Source organism: Elgaria multicarinata, chromosome 4 (assembly GCF_023053635.1).
Source record: "Elgaria multicarinata webbii isolate HBS135686 ecotype San Diego chromosome 4, rElgMul1.1.pri, whole genome shotgun sequence".
Lineage (NCBI taxonomy): Eukaryota > Metazoa > Chordata > Lepidosauria > Squamata > Anguidae > Elgaria > Elgaria multicarinata.
In genome coordinates this window covers 67684280-67707789 of record NC_086174.1, presented here as the reverse complement: position 1 = coordinate 67707789, position 23510 = coordinate 67684280, and the positions used below count along the sequence as shown (strand labels likewise).

The 23510-nt window shown below is 42.5% G+C and overlaps 1 protein-coding gene across 1 annotated transcript in view; it reads right to left on the bottom strand.

Moving 5' to 3' along the window:
- AGPAT4 (1-acylglycerol-3-phosphate O-acyltransferase 4) overlaps window positions 1-23510 on the bottom strand; it is a 69967-nt gene that overhangs the window by 37869 nt on the left and 8588 nt on the right. Inside the window, exon 2 of the mRNA XM_063125677.1 lies at window positions 21691-21924. Within this exon, the coding sequence (XP_062981747.1) occupies window positions 21691-21868 (178 nt within the window). The 5' untranslated portion in view covers window positions 21869-21924. The remainder of the gene's footprint in view (window positions 1-21690; window positions 21925-23510) is intronic.

Here is a 23510-nt window from a genome sequence, read left to right as displayed (position 1 = left end):
GTTCTGTACTTGTTAAATTCAGAGGTATATCTGTAGTGTTTATCTAGACAGCAGCCTTTTAATAAAGCAACAGTAGTAACATTGTAAAGCAGCTTAATGCTAACAAGCTTTAGCATCACCTCTATGTGCAGCAACTGCAAATACTCTCACCCCACCCTCAGTTCTGGGAACAGACAGTTCCTATGTTGCAAAGCATAGCAGCAGCATTTAAAGCATAGGTGTGGGCAAGGGGTATGCCAGGTGTGCCCAGGCACACCCTAATGTCTCAAACCGCTGACTCAAGAGAGCACCATTGCTCCTGGCAGCAGGAACGAAAAGGAATCGCTCTGCTGGGAGCCTTTCTGCTGGGAGTTGTGCTTCAAAGAGGCCAGGAGGAGGGCCCCTGAACACTAATATCACCTCGTGATCTGCTGGGCTTAAGGAGCAGCTTCTCATTCCCTCCCCAACACCTGCACCAGCCCTCCTGCGGTCAGGCAAACCAAACGCAGAGTAGGGCATCAGTGTCTACAGTGTTTAATAAATGAATAAAAATAATGTCCTTTTTGAAAATGTTTGCCTTTTTTTTTAAAAAAAATCCCTATGTGTACACTCCAATGAAATTCGCTGTGCATACCTATGAATATAGGCTAAATAAACACATGATCAGGCACTTACTGGTCAACGTTTTCTTTAAGAATTAGAATCTAACTCTTTTTTGCCACCTTTAAGGATATATCACTGCTCCAAAAATGACCAGAAAAAAAATCTTTTCATTTGTGGGTTTGTATTTGCTAGGAAAAAGAAAAATTCATTAAAAATAACTGCCTAAGACCAGCAAACTATTGCTCAGAATTGAGCGCACCAATTATTAAACAATCACAATAATCCTTATGGCTACAATGGCACTGTAAGTACTTTGCTCTAGTATTGCAGCCGCATATTCAAGCACTAATACTTGGTAAGTTTTATGTCCAGTTGTACAGTTGACAGCATCTTTTAGAACTCAAAAACAGAACAAGAAATAAAGTTTTGTTTAGTGTGTGTGTTTGGAGAGTGGGGCAGGTAACAACTTGTTTGTTTATTGCTACTAAATTTACCACTTAGGAAATACACCTCATAGGAAACCATTGTTTCCTGATGATTGAATGAGCCCACATTTAAACTAAACTCATTGCAGTTCCCCCGGTAGACAAACTTTCAAATAGATTTAAAATATGGTTAGTGAGAACAAGCTGGGATATGAAACCACAGTTTAATCCTGGATTGTTTTCACTAAGCATAATTTAAATCCAGGTGGACAAACTGCAACCCTTGCTTGGATTTCGAAAACCCTCTCCAAGCAGTAAGTTTATTCTTTTAATTTACTGTTACATTTACATCCTGCCATTTTTCCTCTTGCAAGGAACCCAAGGAGGCTTACATACTCCTCCTCTTCGTTTTATCCTTACGACATCCCTGTGAGGTTGGTTAGCCAGTGACTGGCCCAAAGTCACCCAGTGAGCTTCATAGACAGCATGGTCTAGTGTTGGACTGAGACTAGGGAGATCCAGGTTGTAGTCCCCACTTGTTGGGTGACTATTGGCCAGTCACTGACTCTCTAAACCTAACCTACCTCACAGGATTGTTGTGAGGATAAAATGGAGAGCAGGAAGAATATATAAGCCTCCCTGGATTCCTTGCAAGAGGAAAAAATGTGGGATACAAATGCAAAAATAAATTAATCATAAATATCTGAGTGGGGGACTATAACCTGGATCTCTTGAGTCCTAGTCCAATACTTTAGTCCAATCACTATGCCACACTGGCTCTCAAGCTCAGACCTCTGGCAAAAATGACAAGGACAGTGGCATTACCCTGCCCATGGCTGGCTTTGGCCCTACCACCAACAGTATTCAGTCCCCGACAGATTACCCCCAAGGGAATGTGGAGAGTGACAGAAAAAATGTATCTTCACCCCTGGTTGAGACAAACCATAGCTCCATGAATTCAGACATCATGAGAAACTGTTATTAGTTTAAACATGGATGCTTTCCATCTCTTCCTCTGATGTGCAAAAGAGGGGAGTGTGCAAGCCTAGGAGTTGTGCATGCTTGTTCAAGTAGCATGAAGTCATAGCTTCCTGCTATGTCTGAACTGGCCAAAGAGAAAGAATAGTAAAGGACCTCCAATCACGTTTCATGAGGGTAAGCTCCTTTCCATCACGAGCATCCTATTTTAATCCTAGAGTCTTAATTTTAAGCACAAAACTGATTTGAGGAAATTAATAATGCACCAGGCTCTTGATTGCACAGAGAGATTCCTTGCAGAGAGATTTTCAATCATATGCTTCTTGCAGATTCACAACATTTCCATGAGATAACAACTACAGTTTGTGCAGTGAATTTTATTTATTGGGATAGTTGCCAGTGTACGGACGACGATAGAAGAACCTTTCACAATTTTACTCATTTATAGTCAGCTCTCTAGTGTAAAACCTAAAATACAAAACACGGGTTTTGTACAGGTAAATCACAAGATTTTTTTAAAGTCTCCCTACCATTTTCATTCCAACTCTGATGTTGTCAGGTGACCGTTGCCAGTGCACTATAATCCCAGTATCATGCTACCAGTTTACTCCCAGAGATTGCCACAGGAATTTATTAGCCAGCAACTCAGCATCATTCAAAACATATTCCTGCCAATTACCTCCCATGTACTAAAGGTGACCAGGACAGAACAATTATACATTCTTCCAGAGAAGCCCACATCCATTTGTGTTCCAACAGGCAATGTGATAGGCAAAAAATTAAAAGATGCCAGTTTTGAGCCCCTCTCCTTCAAAGTCAGCAAGATACACAATGTATAAAAATTCTGTTTGATTTTTTTTAAAAAAACCAACCAAACATAATAAAGCATAGAATTTTCCTACTTGTGAAAAGTTATTTGCATCCAGGCAATGCAAAGAGGCTACCATTGAGTATGGAGCACCATTGGCCATGCTGGCTGAGAATTATGGGAGCTTCCATCCAACATACCTCGTTGGCGTAGGTAGAGAGTTCATGGCAAAGATTCAAACAAAGCACTTCCTGATTCCTAACTCAGTGACCTGGTTAACATGTAACAACAATTTATGAGTTGTTCAATCCATGAATTGCCAAGGCCATGTGGGAGCGAGTAAGCACACTGCCTCCCAGCTGCTCACTACTTCCGCTGTGCATCCTCTCTCTCAAATAACCCAGGTATTCCCTATTCCTGGGTTTTTGATGTGACATCCAAACCCAGAACTCTGATGTGAGGAGGGACAAACAACTCAGAATTCTAATCCAACAACAAACCATGGGTCCAAACTCTGGGTTGTTTGTCCTTCAATATCCCAGAGTTCCTGGTTCAGACATTGTATCAAGAAAGCCAGGAATGGGGCGTTCCTGGGTTGTTTGAGTAATCGGATGCAAAGTGGAAGCAGCAGGTAGGCAGTAGGCATCATGCTCGCTCCCATGCAGCCCCAACAACCCATGGGTTGTTGTTACTTGTAAAATAGGATAGCCACTATGCTGCAGTAGCTCTTTTATATTATGGTACGGATTTTGAAAAATCAAAATAGTAGTGAGATATGAATCCATGAGATACAAAAATGCACTCTGTCAACAGTCAGTACGAGGTGGCTTCTACAGAACTAGGACATCGGAACTTAAAATGATGTTTGACTTTTAAGTTTCTAAAACAATCCTAAATTCAAAAATGCTTTCCCCAATTTAAGGATCAATGCCATGAGGAACATCAAGCCAGCTGGAAGCTCAAAATAGTTCTTTCAAGTGCACTTGAAAAGTGACATTTAAATCAGGTTATTATGCAGAATAGTAAAATGACTACATGATTATACACTTGTACATAATTTATTCGGGGGAGTATTAAAGATAGATATCACATTAGAATTGTGTTCAACTTGCCCATTTTTCTGTTGGATTATTGTGTTGTAAGTCACATATAAGCTTTAGTTCCATCCACAATGCTCAGATATCTACATAATACCCGCCTGGGGGTATTTTGTAGATAGGCGGGGTATAAATTGAATTAATAAAGAAATATTAATAAATAAATGCCAGCCATTGTCACACATGCACAAGTGTGAGCGCACACACACTTAGTATAAACAGGATATCATTCCCTCTACTTTTGATATTCAGGCTGAGAGTGTCGTTGCTTTGTAGTCAAAACAGCAGCACCCACGTGCGAAAGGGAGGCACCCACAGACTCAGGAGAGGCCCAAGAGTTGCAGAAATATTAAAACAGCCCAATGAGGCTGAGCATATTCAGTGGGCATGGAATGCTGACCAATTTTAATGGGGAAGGGTAGTGGTGAGATGACAGAAAACCTGATGGGAGAAGGAATGGAATGGAGTGACCAGAACCCTGAACAGAAGCACTCCACACTAGGACATTTTGTTGCAGATCCTACTTGTAAATAACTGTTTCAGTTTGGTATCCCACAAATTGACTATGCCAGATCAATGAAGCAAATGCTCCCAAATCATCGTTGATGCCCTCTACTGTTTTACCCAAAGGAGACAGCTCTGATTCAGAGCTCCTGATCTAGGAAGTCCACTCAGTGCTGGCAGTATGAGGTTCTCGATGGCATGACAGGAGGTGGAGCAAGAAGTTCAGGCAAAGTATTGACAGATAATCCAAGTTTATCTAGCAGCTTTGCCTGAATGAAAGAGGATGAGCAGCACTCTTATAAGAAGTCATCATAGGGGAAAGCAATGAATAAAAGAGAGTCCAATACAGCTAAGCCAGAATGCCAAACTAATTAGCTTACACAAAGGTATCAACTATGTTGAATAATGCTGATACATCTGACGAGCTGCCCTTGTTTTTTTCATATCTCCAGCCAGTATTAATGGAACCTCTCCACCGTGCCTGGGTCCAGCTCCAGTTGAGAGCCCCCTCCCTCCTGCTACCAACTGTCTCTGCAGAGGCCACCAGTGAGGGAGGAAGCAGCAGCCAGGCACCTCTCCACCGTGCCTGGGTCCAGCTCCAGCTGAGAGCCCCCTCCCTCCTGCTACCAACTGTCTCTGCAGAGGCCACCAGTGAGGGAGGAAGCAGCAGCCAGGCACCTCTCCACCGTGCCTGGGTCTAGCTCCAGCTGAGAGCCCCCTCCCTCCTGCTGTCAACTGTAACTGCTGAACTTTACAACTAAGACTGTAGTGCCTGAATTTGCTTTGCTTTCCCCCTCCTCCTCCCTCCCAATCCCCTTTCCTTTTGTGTCATGTCTTTTAGATTGTAAGCCTGTGGGCAGGGACTGTCAAGAAATACTTTTGTAAGCCGCCGTGAGAGCCTTTTTTGGCTGAATGGCAGCATAAAAATCCTTAAATAAAAAAAATAAAAAATAAACATAGCTGGATATTAAATATTAAAAGTTGCCTGATTTTTGCAGTTCTCTGCGTAGTGAATTTGAGGAGTACTTCAATTCAAAGTCATCATTAACAACACCGAGATGCTCTTTCTGATTTAAAAAAAAATGCTCAAGCCACACTACAACCTCCAGGTATAGGCAGACAAATTAACTTCTTTGTGGATTAGAAGGCTGTATCAATTCCTTTGCCTTAATACAAAACAGCCAGATATACTTGACATATTTCAGAAGAGGCAGAAAGTGCATCATACACTGGCTTCAGCAGCAAATATTAAAATCCCACAAACCTTTTCTTGCTACCTTAAGGAAGACTGGCTGAATTTTACTATTCTTCTGCTCAGCAACCCCAATGACACAAGTAGCAGCACTAGACGTAACATGTATAGTCATGCCTAACCTATTTCTTCAGCATGGATGGTTCTATGCCTACACAAAGAAGACATTTGCACTGAACAAATTTTCAGTCTGACTGTTCTGGTATATACCATGGAAGACCTTAATATGGGTTTTAGAGGACAAAAGGAAGATGCTGTTTGTGAATCTGTTTCCGTATTAGAAAAGGGGGGTGTTTTTCTGGGAAAGAGCTCCATATTTTATTAACCTGTTATGTCACTAAGATACATATTTTAAGTCTGCCACATTTCAGGCACACCTTTTCCATTCCCCACCGTTTCTTGAAATGTTTCAGATGGCTGACCGCAGAGGTAAGCATTGACTAAGTACATTCAAATGGAAAACCTTTCTAACAACAACCTTTAAAAATGGTTATTGCCAAAGGAATTAATGAGATGGTATGAGGCACACATGCTACAGAATCCAGAGTCTTTTCAAAACATGCACTATAATTGGGATAAAACACCATTTAGGAAGCCTCGCCATTTTCAGCAAAAACGATAACATTTTAAGTGATGTCATGTATTCAATACTTGCTTCAAAAATAAGGAATGCCCATTCGATTTTATGCCAAGCAAGAAACTTATGCTATAGATACCAGTCCAAGTTGTATTAGGACATCTAAAAGCTATGCACAATATACAGTTATTCAAACACTACCACCTTCAAAAGATCTTTCCCTTTCCACAATAGGAGATAGTTCTCTATATAAACAGCATGACCCTATACATGTCTAGTCAGAAGTGAGTCTCATTAAATTCAGAGTTAAGTTGGTATAAGAGTACAACCTAACTGAAGATTTCCATGGACAGAAAGAACAGGGCTATGCATTAAGATTTAAAAGTTACTACCTATTGTTATTGAGGAGCTCAGCTTAATTGTTATTTTTGAGGTGTGCCTTAGACCTTGACTTTAGAATCTCTATTTTGTCCCAGAAGGTTGGCTTAGGTCAATTGGAGCAAAAAACCTGTAATTTACGTTGGCAAACTTTAAGTCAGTGGTTGGCAACTTGTAGGCCAAAACATCTGGAGGGACACAACTCCCATCAGTCTTAGCCAGCATAATCAATGGTGAGGTATGATGGAAGGTGGGGCCAAAACATCTGGAGGGCTATAAGTTGTCCACCGCTGTGCTAATCTAATTAAATTGCTAGCAACAACTCTTGCTGGTATACCAAGGACAGGAACTCTGGAGACTGCAAGTGTCTCTCTAACAGCCAAGTTAAACACCTAGCCAAGCTATCCAAGGTACATGCTGAATTGGTCAGTTCAGAGCCCTGGCAGGAAAAACACTCCATTCATAAAGCACTACCAGGAAATGTCTTGGCAATCATTTACAGCCATTGACGACAGGAGTTTCCAGCCATTGGTTACACAGAGCAGCTATTGCAGCTAAGAACTTCTACACCACTGCGCACAGGGAACTCCCTATGAACTAATTACAAAGGGCCAACTCATTTTAGCTACCTCTTCTTCACACAGTACTTCTTTACACATTACATAGTTAAACTATGGAATTTACTACCACAAGACGTAGGGATGGCCACCAATTTGGATGGCTTTGAAAGGGGGTTAGATAAATTCCTGGAGAAGAGGGCTATCAATAGCTACTTGTCCTGATAGCTATGCGCTACCTCCAGTAACAGAGGCAGTAAGCTTGTATACACAGTTGCTGGAGAACATGGGTAGGTTGGTGCTGTCGCACATGTCCTGCTTGGGGGTTCGTGGTCAACAGCTGTTTGGCCACTATGTGAACATAATGCTGGATTAGATGGAGGCATAGTCTGATCTGATCCAGCATGGATCTTCTTATGTTCTTAACTATTCAAGTTGGCACACCAAAAGTTTGAGATCAACCTGGAACCCCTTTATGTTCTTGTAAAATTCCTCCACAGTGACCCAAGTTTTTAAAAACAGTTGCCCAACAGGGAATCAGTAAGTTCACTGGCTAACTTCTTCCAAATCAATTCAATTTCAGCCAAGTTAAACTGTCATGTCTAACTTTAAGCATTCAAAGGAAGCCCAGGTTTTATTTGTATGAGCCCTGCATGGTGCTGCAAAGAAACCTACATGGTATGGTGTCCCATCACAGTATTTGTCTTCATTGGAATGAAAACACACCAACTGTTTTCACAGAGGCAGGGTGATTTGTTCCATAACCCTGTAGTCCCGGTATCCCATCTCCCTTGATGAACTCCTGGATCCTTTCTCCTCTGAAACAGATAAATATTTAACTTCATCTTCTTTCTTTTTCTTCCCTGTTTCTATCAACTCTCTGTTCTGTCCCTCTTGTTTCCCAACCCTGTGGCATTTACATTCCAGATTTGACACATTGCATCTAGGCTCCCAACATTGCTGGCCAAACCCTTAGTGTCTTCCCCACTTAAAATTTGACCTGAAACCTGCATCCACCAAAGCCATGCATAAACCTTCCCCAGACTGACTAGGCACGCACGCAGACACATATGAGTTAATACTAATTCACTTCTTACACACAGGTACCCCAATGCTCTTGTATGACAGGTATGCACAGTCTCCCTTTAATTGTAATACATGCACATTGCCGCTTCCCTCCATCAGTATCACCTGTCACTCATAGTAATTTCCAACAACTTGGTATGCTTAGTGTAGCCACAATCCAGCCATGGAATCAGGATAACCAACCAGAAGTAACAAAGGCAAGTGGCACCTTTGCTGTGGTAAAAAGAACATGTTTTTCATTTACGTTTCTTTTTTATTACCAGGAGATGCTCACTTTAGACCATTATTTGTCTATCAAGCCCAAGAAATAAGTTGGAAGAGGATGACCTAATAATGGAATATACAGGAGGAGGGGGTGGTCAGCCAGTGAGATAGTGGTGTAAACGACCACCAAATCCTGGCAGCAGATATGTAGTTACTCTGACATAACCTTACTTGGGGGGGAGGGAATCAAGCCCTCCTGTTTATGCAGAAACTGATAGTCCAACTTACAAACTCACTTTTTATCATAACAAAAATATGTAGCCTAAGGGTATGAGAAAGGGGGTGGGTGAGGAGGAAGGCAAGGGAAAGGAAGGGTGAATGACGTGAAAGAAAAGACTGTGATGCTGAGAACATCGCTCCTTCCAAAATCTATCCTTGCAAACTGCCTGCTTTCCCCAACCTGGTCTCCTCCAGAAAGTTGGGTGACAAGGTAGCATATAGCCATCAGGAGTAGTTGCCATTGATAGCCTTCTCCTCTGGGAATTTATTATTATTATTATTATTTATTTATATAGCACCATCGATGTACATGGTGCTGTACAGATAACACAGTAAATAGCAAGACCCTGCCGCATAGGCTTACAATCTAATAAAGTTGTAGTAAACAATAAGAAGGGAAAGAGAATGCAAACAGGCACAGGGAAGTGTAAACAGGCACCGGGAAGGGTGAAGCTAACAGTATAGAGTCAGAACAAACTCAAAGTTTAAAAGCTATAGGGAAAAGAAAAGTTTTTAGCTGTGTTTTAAAAGCTGTGATTGAGTTGGTAGTTCTCAGGTGTTCTGGAAGAGCATTCCAGGCATGAGGGGCAGCAGAGGAAAATGGACGAAGCCGAGCAAGGGAAGTAGAGACCCTTGGGCAGGCAAGAAGCATGGCATCAGAGGAGCGAAGAGCACGAGCGGGGCAATAGTGTGAGATGAGAGAGGAGAGATAGGCAGGAGCTAGACCGTGAAAAGCTTTGAAGGTCAACAAGAGAAGTTTATATTGGATTCTGGAATGAATTGGGAGCCAATGAAGAGATTTCAGAAGCGGAGTGACATGGTCAGAGCGGCGGGCCAGGAAGATGATCTTAGCGGCAGAGTGGTGGACAGAGACCAGCGGACTGATGTGAGATGAGGGGAGGCCAGAGAGGAGGAGGTTGCAGTAGTCCAACCGAGAGATAACCAGTGCGTGAACGAGAGTCTTGGCAGAAGAGACAGACAAAAAAGCCATCCAAACTGGTGGCCATCACTACATCTTGTGGTAGCAAATTCCATAGTTTAACTATGTGCTGTGTGAAGAAGTACTTCATTTTATCCATCCTAAATCTCCTACATTCTCCACACCATGGATAATTTTGTACACATCTAGGTTCTTCATATTAATGAGGCAGCACCATAATTAACAACACAATTTGCCTGATTATTATTTTTTTTAAAGAGTGAATGATGAAAGAGGGCAACTAGCCACTGGAATAGAAAGATAGTCATTTCTGAATACTCTATGTAGAGTTATTAGAAGCTATATTAATTGCAAGTCTGTGTTGCTAGCCTCCACTTCTGGTTGTTTGTACCAAGTAGCTTAGCTGTTCTCCAGGGAATGAAAGAGTGGGACATGGCTTCACTGCAAACACCATTACATTCTAGTGAAAAATATGACCGGTGACTTGTGTAGCCTGAAAGAAATGATCTCACATTTCTTTTCAACCGTACTATACACATTGCACACATTCACCTGGATATATCCCCAGATTAGCCTGGAGATGTTTTTGCATGGATTGGCATTCAGCTGCCGTTTTTCCTGTAGATATCATTATACAAACCATTTCAGCTCAGAAATAGCTCCATGTGAGTGGATGGACTGGCCTAATGATGGATTCCCAAGGAACGTGAACACTCAACCGGCATAGCCATTTCATCAGGAAGGCTAACAATAAAAAAGCATACAAATATATACAAGGTGGCACGATCACATTCTACTCATACCAGGGAAAGCAGTATATAAATATAAATATTTGTGATGATAATCATGCTGATGGAGAAGAAACCATAATGAACTACACTGGAAACAGCCCAAGACACCAGATCTCATTTGTTGATTATTTCACTTCTATCCTCCCCCTAAAAAATTCACTTTCTTGACCAGTCTAAAACATTTTGCTGCCCATGGCAAAGCACACGATGGCACCCCTTCCCTATTCCATGTGCAAAAGAGAGCCAGACTGGCAGTTAAATTTTTAACACTAGTAGTGGGACAGCATCCTCCACCCTGAATGCAGCAAACTAGCTTAGAGGGCATAGGGCAGGTCACATGACCCCACAGCTCTCTCCTCTGGTACCTTGCTGCTACCTCCCAGCATCTGCCACCTGAAGTGACTGCTTCACTCTGCCTAATGGTAGGGCTGGCCCTGCTCTCAACATGAACATGCTGCCCTGAAAATGCCAAAATGCATTACAGCCTTTTCTCCCTATCCGAAAACCATGTGTTCAGCCTCCTACTAAAATCTTCTCTCAAATCCCACCCAACTCAGACGGAATGTTTTCAGCAGCTATAGCTATTGGCTGTGCTACCTCTTTGTCAAACATTCCACAGCATGTGGCCTTCATGTGGCAGGGCTCAGTGCAGCCATGCCAACTCCCGCTCACAAGCAAGTTGCGAAGCCACAGCTTCTGTACAAATAACTGGTTTTTGCAAAGAACAAACTAGGCATCTTAGGGGAGAAAAGGGGGGAAGTTGCCACTTGACTCCTGACTAAGGAGTAGTATTCTAACTAATCTAGTATAGGCAATAAAATAGTGACATAGTGCAGCTTCTCTTAGTCCTGTGTATTTGGGAAGAACATCTAGGGCAGGAGTGGGCAATTTGTGAGCCTCCAGAAGTTTTCAGTTACAACTCCCATCAACCCTAGCCAGGATAAGCAACAGTGAGGGATCATGGAAGTTGTAGGCCAAAATATCTGGAGGACCACAAGTTGCCCACACCCTGATATAGGGACAGAAGGAGCTGCCTGCTGTTGGAAAGAAACAGACAAGCAAGGGGGCTTTAGGATACTTTTAGAACGCTTTTAGGATGTTTTTTAACAGTGTATACGATGATTTTAATTAGTATTTTATGTATTTTATGCTTGCTGTTGTTCCCTGCCTTGATCCAATTGGAGAGCGGGTAAGAATAGTAGTAGTAGTAGTAGTGTTAGAATCACTGTGAGTCAGAAATGGGTTAGGATGAAGGCTATATCCCACAATAAATTGAACTGAATTATCAGAAGTTTGTCGCTGAACAGAAACTAACAATGCTCTGGCTATAGGTCTCAAGTACCCTGTGTTTGTAGATCCTGGAACTACATATATGAATCTATGATTTTTCACCCCTACATACATAACTTATGTTATATATGTACACAAAATTTCTGATACTTTTTGACTCTGGTAATATTCTTGAATTTGTCATTAATACTTAGATAATTACATGCCAATTATTATTAGAAATAAATATTCTGAATGCTTCAAATCTACTGAAAAGTCGAAGTTCAATTTGGGGAGTTTTTATTCTGTTAAATTATTGTTTTCAGTGTTACTCCTTTTACATTTTGTTGTTGTTTATTCGTTCAGTTGCTTCCAACTCTTCATGACTTCATGGACCAGCCCACGCCAGAGCAAAAACTAAGTATTCTTCATCTCTCTCCATCCCTTCTAATTTATTTATATATTTAACTTATATACAGCCCAACTGACATGTCCTAGGAGCAGTTTAGAACTCACGGGGGCGGGGGGATGGACCCAAAACAATAAATGCAAGAATGAAAATATAAAAATATCTTCATTTAAAGTATTTAAGAGCCATTTCATTTCTACACCCACTGGAGACTGATCTCATCAAATCCCTCCAGATAAAGTAACCCACACGTCATAATTTGTATACTGTAATTTTATCCAGAGCTGTTGTAAAATCCCTTTCAATCACACAAGAACAGTTATTAGCATTATCTTTATTTATTTATGAAGAAAACAAGGAGCCAAGACAACTAAAAATGAAGAAGCCCGTAGGCATTTGTTCAACACCAAGTATGTGTTGTTATTCTTTGGTTTTCTTTGAAAGCAAGTGCACCTGTCATCAAAGCAGTTTGTGGGCAAGACGAGTCACTCCTATGTAGATTCCACCCCCAGGGAGCCTGTTACGCAGCTGAGTCACAGAGAAAGGCCATTTCAACTAGAAGATTCCTTTGAGTTCAAGTTTTGAGTATGGAAGTTTCTGATAAACTGGGTAGTTACACAGACCTAATTTCTATTTAAAATACTAAACAGCCAAGGATTGGTGCAAATAGGACGTTGGCTGCCTTTTAACCAGATTTAAGAGACGGTGAGGCAGGCACAGGAACACAAACTCCCTCTTTGCCACCCCTTCCACCCAGGAGAAAATTTCTTGAAACCAATTTGCTGTTTCTAGGTAGAAATCATATGCAACCCAGCTAGTCTGGACATATAGGAGGGCCACATGGTCCCCAGTCAAGCCTAGTGCTCTATAATCTAAACACTGCCTACAAAGGGCTAAATTCTGTGTGGTCATGGGTAAGAATATTATTAGAAAAGAAAGAAAGAAATCCTCACCATCATCATCCCTGCTTTTGTGCAATCCATTCTTGGGAAGCTATAAAAGGCTTTGCCTGAACACAAATGAATTTTATAGGGTTTTCTCCATGAAAAGGTTGTGAGGGAACTGGCTGTCATTTCCGGTTATGACCTTAATGAAGGCCGTGCTCTTTGCGCATGCCTGAAGTCCGAGGCAGACATTCCTACCGAACAGGTTTGAACCGGTTGTGCTATGCTGCCAAGATGCGCACGCAATTCCTTTGTGTAAAAGTGTGTGCGTTGCCTTTGCATGAGGGGCGTGTATAAAAAGCCCCTCCTCCCAGTCCCCAGGGCAGCCGCCCGTGGACTCATCCCGTGCTGCTGTTTCGCTAGCGAATAAAGCTATCTGTTTGGACAAGAACTTTGGTGTGGACTCCAGTTTCTCTGTGTGGGCTCCAGTTTTTCCGTAACATTCCTGGCACCCGAACGTGGGGCTGCTTCCTTCAACAAGGAAACCTCACGGAGTACTGGACAGCCTGCCAGGGAGATTTCCCCCACTCCAGCTTGCCTCCTCGCAGCTCCCCCCCAGGCGTCCGCCGACACTCATCGGGAGCGCGCCGTCAGCTTGCCTTCGGCTTCGCTGATGCCTGGTGATCTGGGGACGGACCGACCTGAGGGGGCGGCATGGACGCAGCTGAACCTCTGTGGAAGTTTTGCTACAGATACCTTTCTAACCGGCGCCGGAGCTTCAGACAGGCGAGTAACAATGGGCTCTCTGTAATCTGTTTCTGTTCTGTTCAGCCAGCTCCCAGGAGCTGAAGGAGGGGCTGGATCAACCCCTCAGAAGCCGGAAGGTTTCTCTGTTTTCTGTTTCTCTGCTGGGCTGGATTTGGGGAGGAAGGGTGTTGTCTGTGTAATTGGTGTGTGAATGGCAGCCTGATTCCCATTGTTGACCGTTGGATCCATCAGTCCTCTGGCGCCATTTTGTGCCTGGAAATTCCGGCAACGTGGGCTGGCAGCGTGTGATTGTGAACCTATTGTTTCACCAACTGACTCCCCCACTACCGATAGCCAGTTGGTTCCCCGTCTACCCACCTGATTTGTCTGTCTGTCTGGTGAGTTTAGAAAGTTAGGATGGGGGGAGGTTCTTCCACTCCATTAGATTCATGGTAGAGCTTTTTTGCAGAAGTTTTTTTTTGACACTGCCCAGTGTAATGTACAAAGGCGAAGAAAGATAAAAGAATCCAGCCCCACCGCCTGAGGCAGCTCACTTACAGTGCTTCAAAGGACAAACCAATCATACCTTGTCCTCAGGAAGAACTGCCGCCGCCTTATATTTTGCCTACGGCGCCCCAGATGAGGCCCCCACCAACGGTGCCCACTGTTCCAGTTCCGCTACTACAGAAAAGTTGGTGTTGTGTTAAAGTGAAAGAAATTTTTTTTTTGTCAGTTTATGTTTTCCACCCGGCCCAAGTGAAAAGAGAATGTTTTTTTGTTTCCCTCCTACGCATCCCCCTTGCAGCCTCCTCCTCCCTAGTGTTTTTTTTTTTTTTGCTTCTCCTATGCTTAGCAGCTAGAGATAAGCAGTTTTGTTTCAGTGAAAGTTTTGTTCTCAGTGGAAGTAGTCCAAAGATTTTGAAGACTTTCTGTATTTTGTCTTTCACTAACCTCAGATAATTAGAAATGTAGAACCCCATTTCACGGAAGAAATGTCTTCCATAGCTTTGAAGATTCACTGCCTGAGTTAAAAAGCTCCTTGTAAGCACAAATAGTTTTGCCAACCGTTGTGCCAAGATGGGAGAAAGGAAAAGTATGTTGCTAAATGTCAGAAGTATGTAAAGTATGTGAATAGAAGTGGTGAAGAAGATAAGAAGTTGAAACATAGGGGAGGAAGAAAAAGAGAGAGAGAAAAAAAGGAAAGTGCTTGAAGGTTAGTGTACGTGGCATGGTTTTTGACCAGAAGGAGAAGGGGGGTAAAAGACCCCTGCCTTGAAAAAGTTAGTGAATGGACAATCTTGCGTCCTCTGCTGACGAAGATTGGAAATACTGAATTGCTATATTTTTGTGTGTGTTTTGAACGTTGTGTTCTGAAAATTGCCCAGCCCTAAATGCAACTACAATTGAAGTCTAAAAGCACCCCTGTGTTCTTGCATCAGTATCCTTTGAAATTAGAAGCCAGAAGAAGAATACAGCTATTGCTTTTTAAAAAAATGGACTTGTGAAATGATTAAAGCAATTAAAAACTCCAGCTTGCATTACTGTGTTTGCACTACCAGCCTCAAGTGTGCTGTGCCAAAAACGTGGCACAGACCAGTGGAGTACAGTGGAAGAAGCTGACACCTGAACCCTGCCTGCCAGTCCAGATATGAGATCAACCTCCTCGTGGACCCAAGGCTTGCCTCATTGAATCCTGCCACGTTGATACCTGAACTACAAAGAAGAAGTTCCAGAGCATGAATGCCTTGAAGTCTTGCAACTTGGCACCAAACCTCGCCCAGACCCATATGATGACCTTGAGTTGTTTACTGATGGATCCAGCTACAATTGTACAACAAGCAGCTGAACTCGTAGTATGCACAGAAGCCCTGATGCTTGTTTCAGGCAAAAGACTATATTTACTGATTCAAAGTATCACATGGACAGATTTGGAAAGAAAGAAGATTTGTGACTGCCCATGGAGCAGTGACCCATGGAGAATTAACAGTTGATCTGTTAGATGCCCTGATGTTGCCAAAAGAATTGGCTAATTTGTCTACAAACAGCTGCCATAATTGGAGCTAGCCCATTTCTCAGTATTTGAATCCACCTTATGAAAAAGAAGACTTGGAATTAGCACAATAACTCAAAGTTTTCAAGAACCCAGAAAGATGGGATTTGTTACCCCTGATGTGCCAAGAATCATCATGACCTCCCTGTTTAAAGATCAGGTGTTTAATGACTGAAAGACTTTTTGAGAACCATGATCAATAAATGCTCAGTGAATTGTTTTTACTGGCTTCATTTGTAAATGCATCAAAAGAAAAGCCCCTGCAGACATGGACTTGTTATCTTTTTTTTTTTAAGAATCCAGAACACCATCGCCCTGCTCAGACATCTGGAGACTGCAGGTTACCGTGCTAGTCAAGCCAAAGCCCAAATCTGCAAACAAGAAGTGACATATCTGGGCTTTATCATCAAGAAGAACACTCGACTTTTAGCTGCCAGCAGGACCCAGGCAATCAATTGTATACCCCAGCCCCGGAACAAAAAGAATTACGAGTTTTCCTGGGCATGGCAGGGTACTGCCGGATCTGGATCCTGAACTACGCCGCCCTGACACAGTCCCTCTATGAACTCTTGAAACAGAAAGTCCCTGAATCCGGGACCCTAGACTGGACATCTAAAGCAAAAGAGAGCCTCCGGAATCTTAAATCAGCCCTTACCAGTCCACCCGCTCTAGGACTACCTGATATCAGCAAGCCCTTCCACCTCTATGTAGACGAAAGGAAGGGCACAGCCGTGGGCGTTCTGACCCAGAGAGTGGGTTCGTGGAATCGGCCTGTAGCATACCTAAGCAAGAATACTGATCCTATGAGCAGAAGTTGGCCAGGATGTCTCCGATGTGTCGCCGCCGCATGCCTGCTCTTAACTGAAGCCATTAAACTTACCTATGGGAAGCACATAGAAATCAGTTTAATGGCTTCGCTGCACTAGAATGGGGAAGAGAAAAGAAGATCACGGTCTATGCAGAGTTACAAAGAAAGCCTGTTAGGGAAGACGTGGGACGGGCCATACACCATTATACTGACTACGCCTACTGCTTTAAAGGTCCAAGGGAATTCCAGTTGGATTCATTGGAGCCGAGCAAAATTAGCCGCACCCGAGAGATGGCAGGCCACGAAAGGTGCGGGCCTAAAGCTCACCCTGAGGAAACAGCCCTCACCGCTGGACGCAACGGGAGAAGACTCCTCGGGACCGGCAACCGAGGGAGCGAAATAACTGGGGGCGCTGCATCCCCTCTCAACCTGGAAAGAAGAGGTGGACACCGCCCGAAGCATGTTTTGCCTATTTTGCTCTTCCTGCTGACCCTGAGCATATCATCCCAGAAGTCAAAACTTGATCTCTGCTCCTCTTGTATACAAACAGTGAAACTGCATAACCAAATCAAACAGACTATTATATATCAGAGTAAATTGCAGTGTACTGAGACCAAAACGTCTTGCACTTTCCGTAATGTTTCTTTCTCAGCATGTTCTCTGAATGACAAAGTCACATGTTTTGATCCCAGAGAAAATCCTGTTAAATGGCACCTAGAGGTCAGAGATGCTAACCAGCAAGGTACACTATTGCAGAAAATACCCCTTAGAACCCCAAATTCTCCAGCTTCTGTGATCATAGACCCTTGTAAGATCTCCCACTGGCCAGATCAGTGTGGGGATCTCAGCTGGGAGAAGACATACATACACAAAGACAAATATATATGCCCCTCCACAGACCCGATGCAGACTACCATCCCCAAACAAGCCAATTGCGATAACAGCTGTCCTTATTAGAACTGTGTATGGTGGGCCACTTATCCAACAACACCCCCCCCTTAGTAAAATCCACGCCTCTTTAACCAAAGTGCCAGTCCTCAGTAACTGCAAAGCACAACAGTGCAACTTAGTGAATTTTACCGTTTTTAACCCACAACAGTTTGTGACCACTTTTGGGAACCAATTCGGGCTCCGCATTCATGGACGGGGAGCAGATCCCCTGGGGCGGATTTATCTGAAGCTCACTCAGCTTGTAGAAACAGGCCACACCATACAAGAGCACTTCTTCCAAGACTTTTGGAAAGAAGTCGAACAGCCTTTTGAAGTGCCAGAGATAGCGCGCAACCTTTTTGTCACTTTTGCAGAAACTGTCGCTGCGACTCTGAATGTATCTAATTGTTATGTATGCGGAGGAACCAACCTAGGAGACCAATGGCCTTAGGAAGCCCAAGAATACAATGTCAGCCAGCCGTATAATGAGACCACTGACCCCAATCCCCATAGTCAGTGGATGCTGACAAACACCCTAATTGGAAGGTGGTGCATCCAAAGAATATCTTCCGGGGGCCCCAAGATCGGAGAAACCCTGTGTCAGACCATTACCACGCTGAATCAAACTATCTTGTCCTATTGACCAAATCAAACCGTCATACCTCCTAATCGCCCATGGCCAAGCTCACTTCAGGCCAGGGCTTAGGCTCATGGTTCAATTAGTTTGGTGGGCTAAAAGAGATGATCAGTATTGTTGTTTTAAGAATTATGTTATGCTTGCTGTTACCCTGTCTTATGCCAATGATTATACAAAGTTTGAAGGACATGATAGAGCAAATTGCAGATAAACGTACTGCAGTGCATCTAATGGCCTTGCAGGATTACAGGCCAGTCCCTGTCAATGATGACAATCTGGGATAATGATAGCACTCTGTGCCTTCGCTAAGAGTGTATCAAAGGGGGGAATGTGAGGGAACTGGCTGTCATTTCCAGTTATGACCTTAATGAAGGCCGTGCTCTTTGCGCATGCCTGAAGTCCGAGGCAGACATTCCTACCGAACAGGTTTGAACCGGTTGTGCTATGCTGCCAAGATGCGCACGCAATTCCTTTGTGTAAAAGTGTGTGCGTTGCCTTTGCATGAGGGGCGTGTATAAAAAGCCCCTCCTCCCAGTCCCCAGGGCAGCCGCCCGTGGACTCATCCCGTGCTGCTGTTTCGCTAGCGAATAAAGCTATCTGTTTGGACAAGAACTTTGGTGTGGACTCCAGTTTCTCTGTGTGGGCTCCAGTTTTTCCGTAACAAGGTGACATTTTGGTGAGTGCTAAATTTTGTCCAAAAGAAAAGAGGTCTCCTAAGATGGTAGTGGAGAAACAGTATGTAGTGGAAAACTAAGATACCTCCCTTTCTCTTGGGAGAGATTGAGTTGCAGATTACCCCCTTTGAAAATGAGGCAATCAGCAGCAATATTCAGTAGGAATGAATGAGGTACACATACTAGCAGCTCAGGAATTCTGGCTTATCATTCTGTGCAAATGCAGTCAATATGTTTGAAAGATGACCATGGGTACACGTCTACTCAGAAATAAGCCTCTTTGAGTTAAATGGTGCTTACTCCCAGGTGAGTGGGTAGAGGACTGCAGCCCAAATATACTTATATCCAGGTATCATTTTAAAACAGAGTTTCATCCGACATAATATAAGTATTTTCTTTTATAAAAACAATCCATTTTTTTAAAAAACACATTGCTTGTTATCTATCCTGCAATTTATTATGGACAGATTTGTCACTCTTGGCATAATCTCTTTTTAAAAGAAATAAGAATTTGAAGTATAGTAGCAAATGCTGAGTGTCCCCTCTGGGTGCAGTTTTAGCATAAAGAACATTCCATCCGACAATTTCTCTTCATTTGTATTTCTTCTCATTAATAAAGCCTCCTAATTAATAAGCACAAGTCTCTAGAAAATCCTTGCTTGCCTGGGTAGTCAATGCAACTAAAAGGTTGGATTCAAGGAAGAAAAAAAAACAGCCATATGGCTAATATTTTCCCATTTTCTTCTTTAGGCCTCACACTAATTTGGGGTGGGCTGTGGTGGGGAGATTATTTAACAACACTGTCCTTTTTAGTGTATGTTCACCCTTGTTTTGCTTCATTGTAAGGGTGTAGATATAACAAGGTTCTGACCTCATATGGCAGATCCAATTGTGGCACTAGCCAAGCCAAGGGAAGCAGACGTGTGTTTAAGGCCTCACCCTTCAAAAATTAGGCAAAGGCTTAACATTTCATTTTTCTAATCCAATTAAGTCTGAAGCATAGAAAGGAAAGAGTCGTCTGAAAAGCCCTTGTTGTAAAAACCTATTATTTTAACTTAGGGCTCATCTACACCAAGCAGATATTCCACTAAAGGCAGGAGCCACACTACTGCTTTATAACGGCATTGAAGTGCACAGACAACTGTTGGGGCCCATGACACATACCATATACTGCTTTCATATCACTTTCATAATGTTATATCCTGTGTGGTATAGATGTGTCATGAGCCCCAACAGTTGTCAGTGCACTTCATTACCACTATAAAGCAGCAGTATAGATCCTGCAGTGCACTTCAATATCACTATAAAGCAGTAGTGTGGCTCCTGCCTTTTATATGCCGCTTTCATATTGGAATATCCTGCTTGGTGTAGAAGAGCCCTTAGACTCTTGTCACTTACTTCGTTTTTAAAAGCACTTTAGCTGAGCATATACACACAAAACAAAGAAAGATGCACATGTTTGGGTTCCTATCAGCTTTAGAAAGTGAGAGTGCATGATATCTCATCATACAGGTGCTGATCTTTTAGACTCTAAAGCTACTTCTTCACCACCATCTGTCCCTTCCAAATTTCAAACCAATGACCACAGGTCTCTCTTGAGGTATGGCTACCATTCACTCACTGCAGCCTCACCTACACATTTTATATGCCTTTTTTCTTCACCTTCCATACAGCAGAGGTTCACTAAACCTTAACCTGGTCTCTTACCATCACATATGAGCCTTGGACCTTTAGTGAAATTGCAAAAGCCCAACATCCCCTTCCACATTCTGCAAGTAAGGCCACATCAATCACCCAGAAACCAGGCAGGCAAATTTCAACAGGGTCACCACTGGACCTTGGATTAGGATGGATCATTTTCTCATTGAGAGTACTTTAGTCTACTCAGTGTTGCAAAACCTCCCAACTGAGGACCACATTGCCATCCAGTACCTGCACAATGCTCCACTGCAGCTAGCCAATCGCATTGCCCTGGGGCTGCTCCCCCACAACAGCTAATAGGCCAATTACGTCTGTGTTCTTCCCCTGCCACTTTACAGCTGAGTGGCAGGTCTCCTGACTCCCCACCCCCCAAACCTCCTCCAATCGCCTGGATCACAGCAACCAGCCCATTGCTAAAGCAAACAAGGCAAAGCCCTGTTCATCCATTTGAGAAAAAGTCCAAAACCAATGGAAATGTAACTGCTTAAGGCAGGGTTGGCGTCAAGGGTAGACATGGTCGGGCAACTGCTGAGAGCTCACGCCTCAACAGGGGGGCTTTGACAAGATCCCCCTGGCATTGCTCGCCATTGCAACTGGCTTGTTCATCTGTTTCTTGCTCTGGCCTCGACAATAGTGCTAGTGAGAAGGAGGAGAAGTAGATGCCACGACCTAATTGTTCAAGAGCTCTCTGCCTCTCAAGCAAGTAAGCAGTAGCAATGATGATAAAGAAGATGAGGAGCAACAGCCAGCTGTATAGTGACAATGGTGAGGAGCAGATAGACTCACTGAAGGGGACCCATTAAACGTGTCTTGCCTAAAGCCCTAAAAAAAACCTGGAGCCAGAACTGGCTTAGAGCTTTCTGACGTTTTAGTTGGCCTTTATAAAAAGTTATTGAACTCAATCTATTATAAAACACCTATGTTTAATGAAAGAAAGCACTTTCAAATAAGTAAAAAAAAAAGTTATACCACTTATGCTTTCTTTCAGTGACTATTGTCAAAACATTTTAGGCAAAAATTTGACAAAAGCAACAGGAAATATTTTACACATTTAAAATCCACCCATCCCACCCCCAATACAAATCTTTATTAAAACAGAAAGAAAAGTATAAAAGCAACTTACGGCTTGAAATGCAGTAAGCCAACTTGCAATTGACCTTCCTGAAAAGTTGCTTGTTGAATGGCCAAATAATTAGCGTGAAGAGTTGAATGATGTTGATTATCAGACCCGACACGATAAATATGTAACTCATAAGGAGGTGGCAAATAAATTGAGACTTCAGAAACCCAATGATGTCCATGGTTTAAGGCAGCAATGCAAATCTCCAGAAAGCAGAGAACAATCCAGGAAAGGTAACTGTAAAAAAGAAGAGAAGAGAACTCAATCATTAGAAAACATTGGTTTTAAAAATGTTACACTTCCTTCATTGTGATGAATCAATCTCTTTTCTACCAGGATTCAACAAAATATTTACATGTCATCCCTGTAAATATTTTTACAGATGGATTCACTTTCTACGTCCTTGGCAAATCCCACAGAACTACATAACAACCTCAATATTCTGGCCATCTTTGGAATGAAACACTAATACTCTTCATATAGTTTCCTTTGATCCTAAGATTGCCCTCTGCTGGAGTGTACTTAAGTTTCAGTTTAAATCGGTTTTCTCTAGGAGGAGAGACACACACAAACCAAACACACACATGCAAACAGGAATATGGGGAACAAAGAATAAGCAAGAGGGAGATCTAGGAGTGTAAAAAGCAGCGACAGCTATATTTTTAGACTTTTTATTGTTGCAGCAGGCTAGAAATTTCAGTTTCGGAAAATGTGACATTTTTCACAATTTGAAAACAAATTCCTTCTATTCACACCTGTAATGGGTACAGGCCCTGTAAGAGAACACACCAACCTTTTTGGAACATCTCTTAGTTGCCACTGGAACTGCAACATGACACAAGAGCAACATAACTTGAAAAAGCACTTTAAGAGGTCACCTCTAGAGACTCTAAAATCCTGGATAAGAAATATATGAATTATTTAAACAAAGTCTATTCCTACTCTTTAGACCCTAAAAAGCCCACTTTAGAAACTTCAACCACTTCCAAGACATAAATGTTAAGAATTTCATGTTCCTTTTCTACTTGAACACCAGCAAGTCCTCAAGAGCTTATGTTTACTTTCTGAATCGGCTACAGAAAACAATGGGTAATGCCAATATTAGCTCTTCATTTCTCTTTCAAGGTCAATATTATTAATGCTATACTTCTTTCTCTTTCCCCTCTGCTGGTATGCCTGAAAAAAGAAATAACCCTACTTGACAGATATCACCAACAGAAAGTTATAGCACAGAAAAGCTATTTCTACATGTACAAACCCAGGAAGTTACAATAAAATTGATAAAGGCTTATTTAAGAGTGCTATTGTGTCTGCCTGTGGGTGGGAAATTGATTTGGCACCAGTTATCACACTGAAAGGTCATCTCAAGCTAAGGAGATGCAACCAGCATATGTGTTTTTCTTTAGTTATATGCAATCACAATTATGGTAAGTGCTATCAAGGCAAAAGAAACTTAGGCTACCATAATTTCATAATATCAACATGTTAAAAACACAATGTGATGAGTCTTTAAATAAACCTAGAATTCATGCTTTTGAAAGTCAAGGTTGTTGCCATATATTGCCATACAATATATTCATAAACATGAATGCTTTATGCTAACATTTTGTGGAAGTTAAAGCAATCACCACTGACTTGAACACAAAGCAATACACAATGGGCCAGTTTGCATTCAACAATATCAGAATTGAGCAAACATGCGGTTGCAACCACCTGGGACCTCCTGCCAGCAGGAGTGACCAAACAAGTCAGGTACTCTCCATCTATTATGTATAACTGAACCAGGAACTCCAGTTTGTTGCTCTCCTAACAAGCCAGAGTCA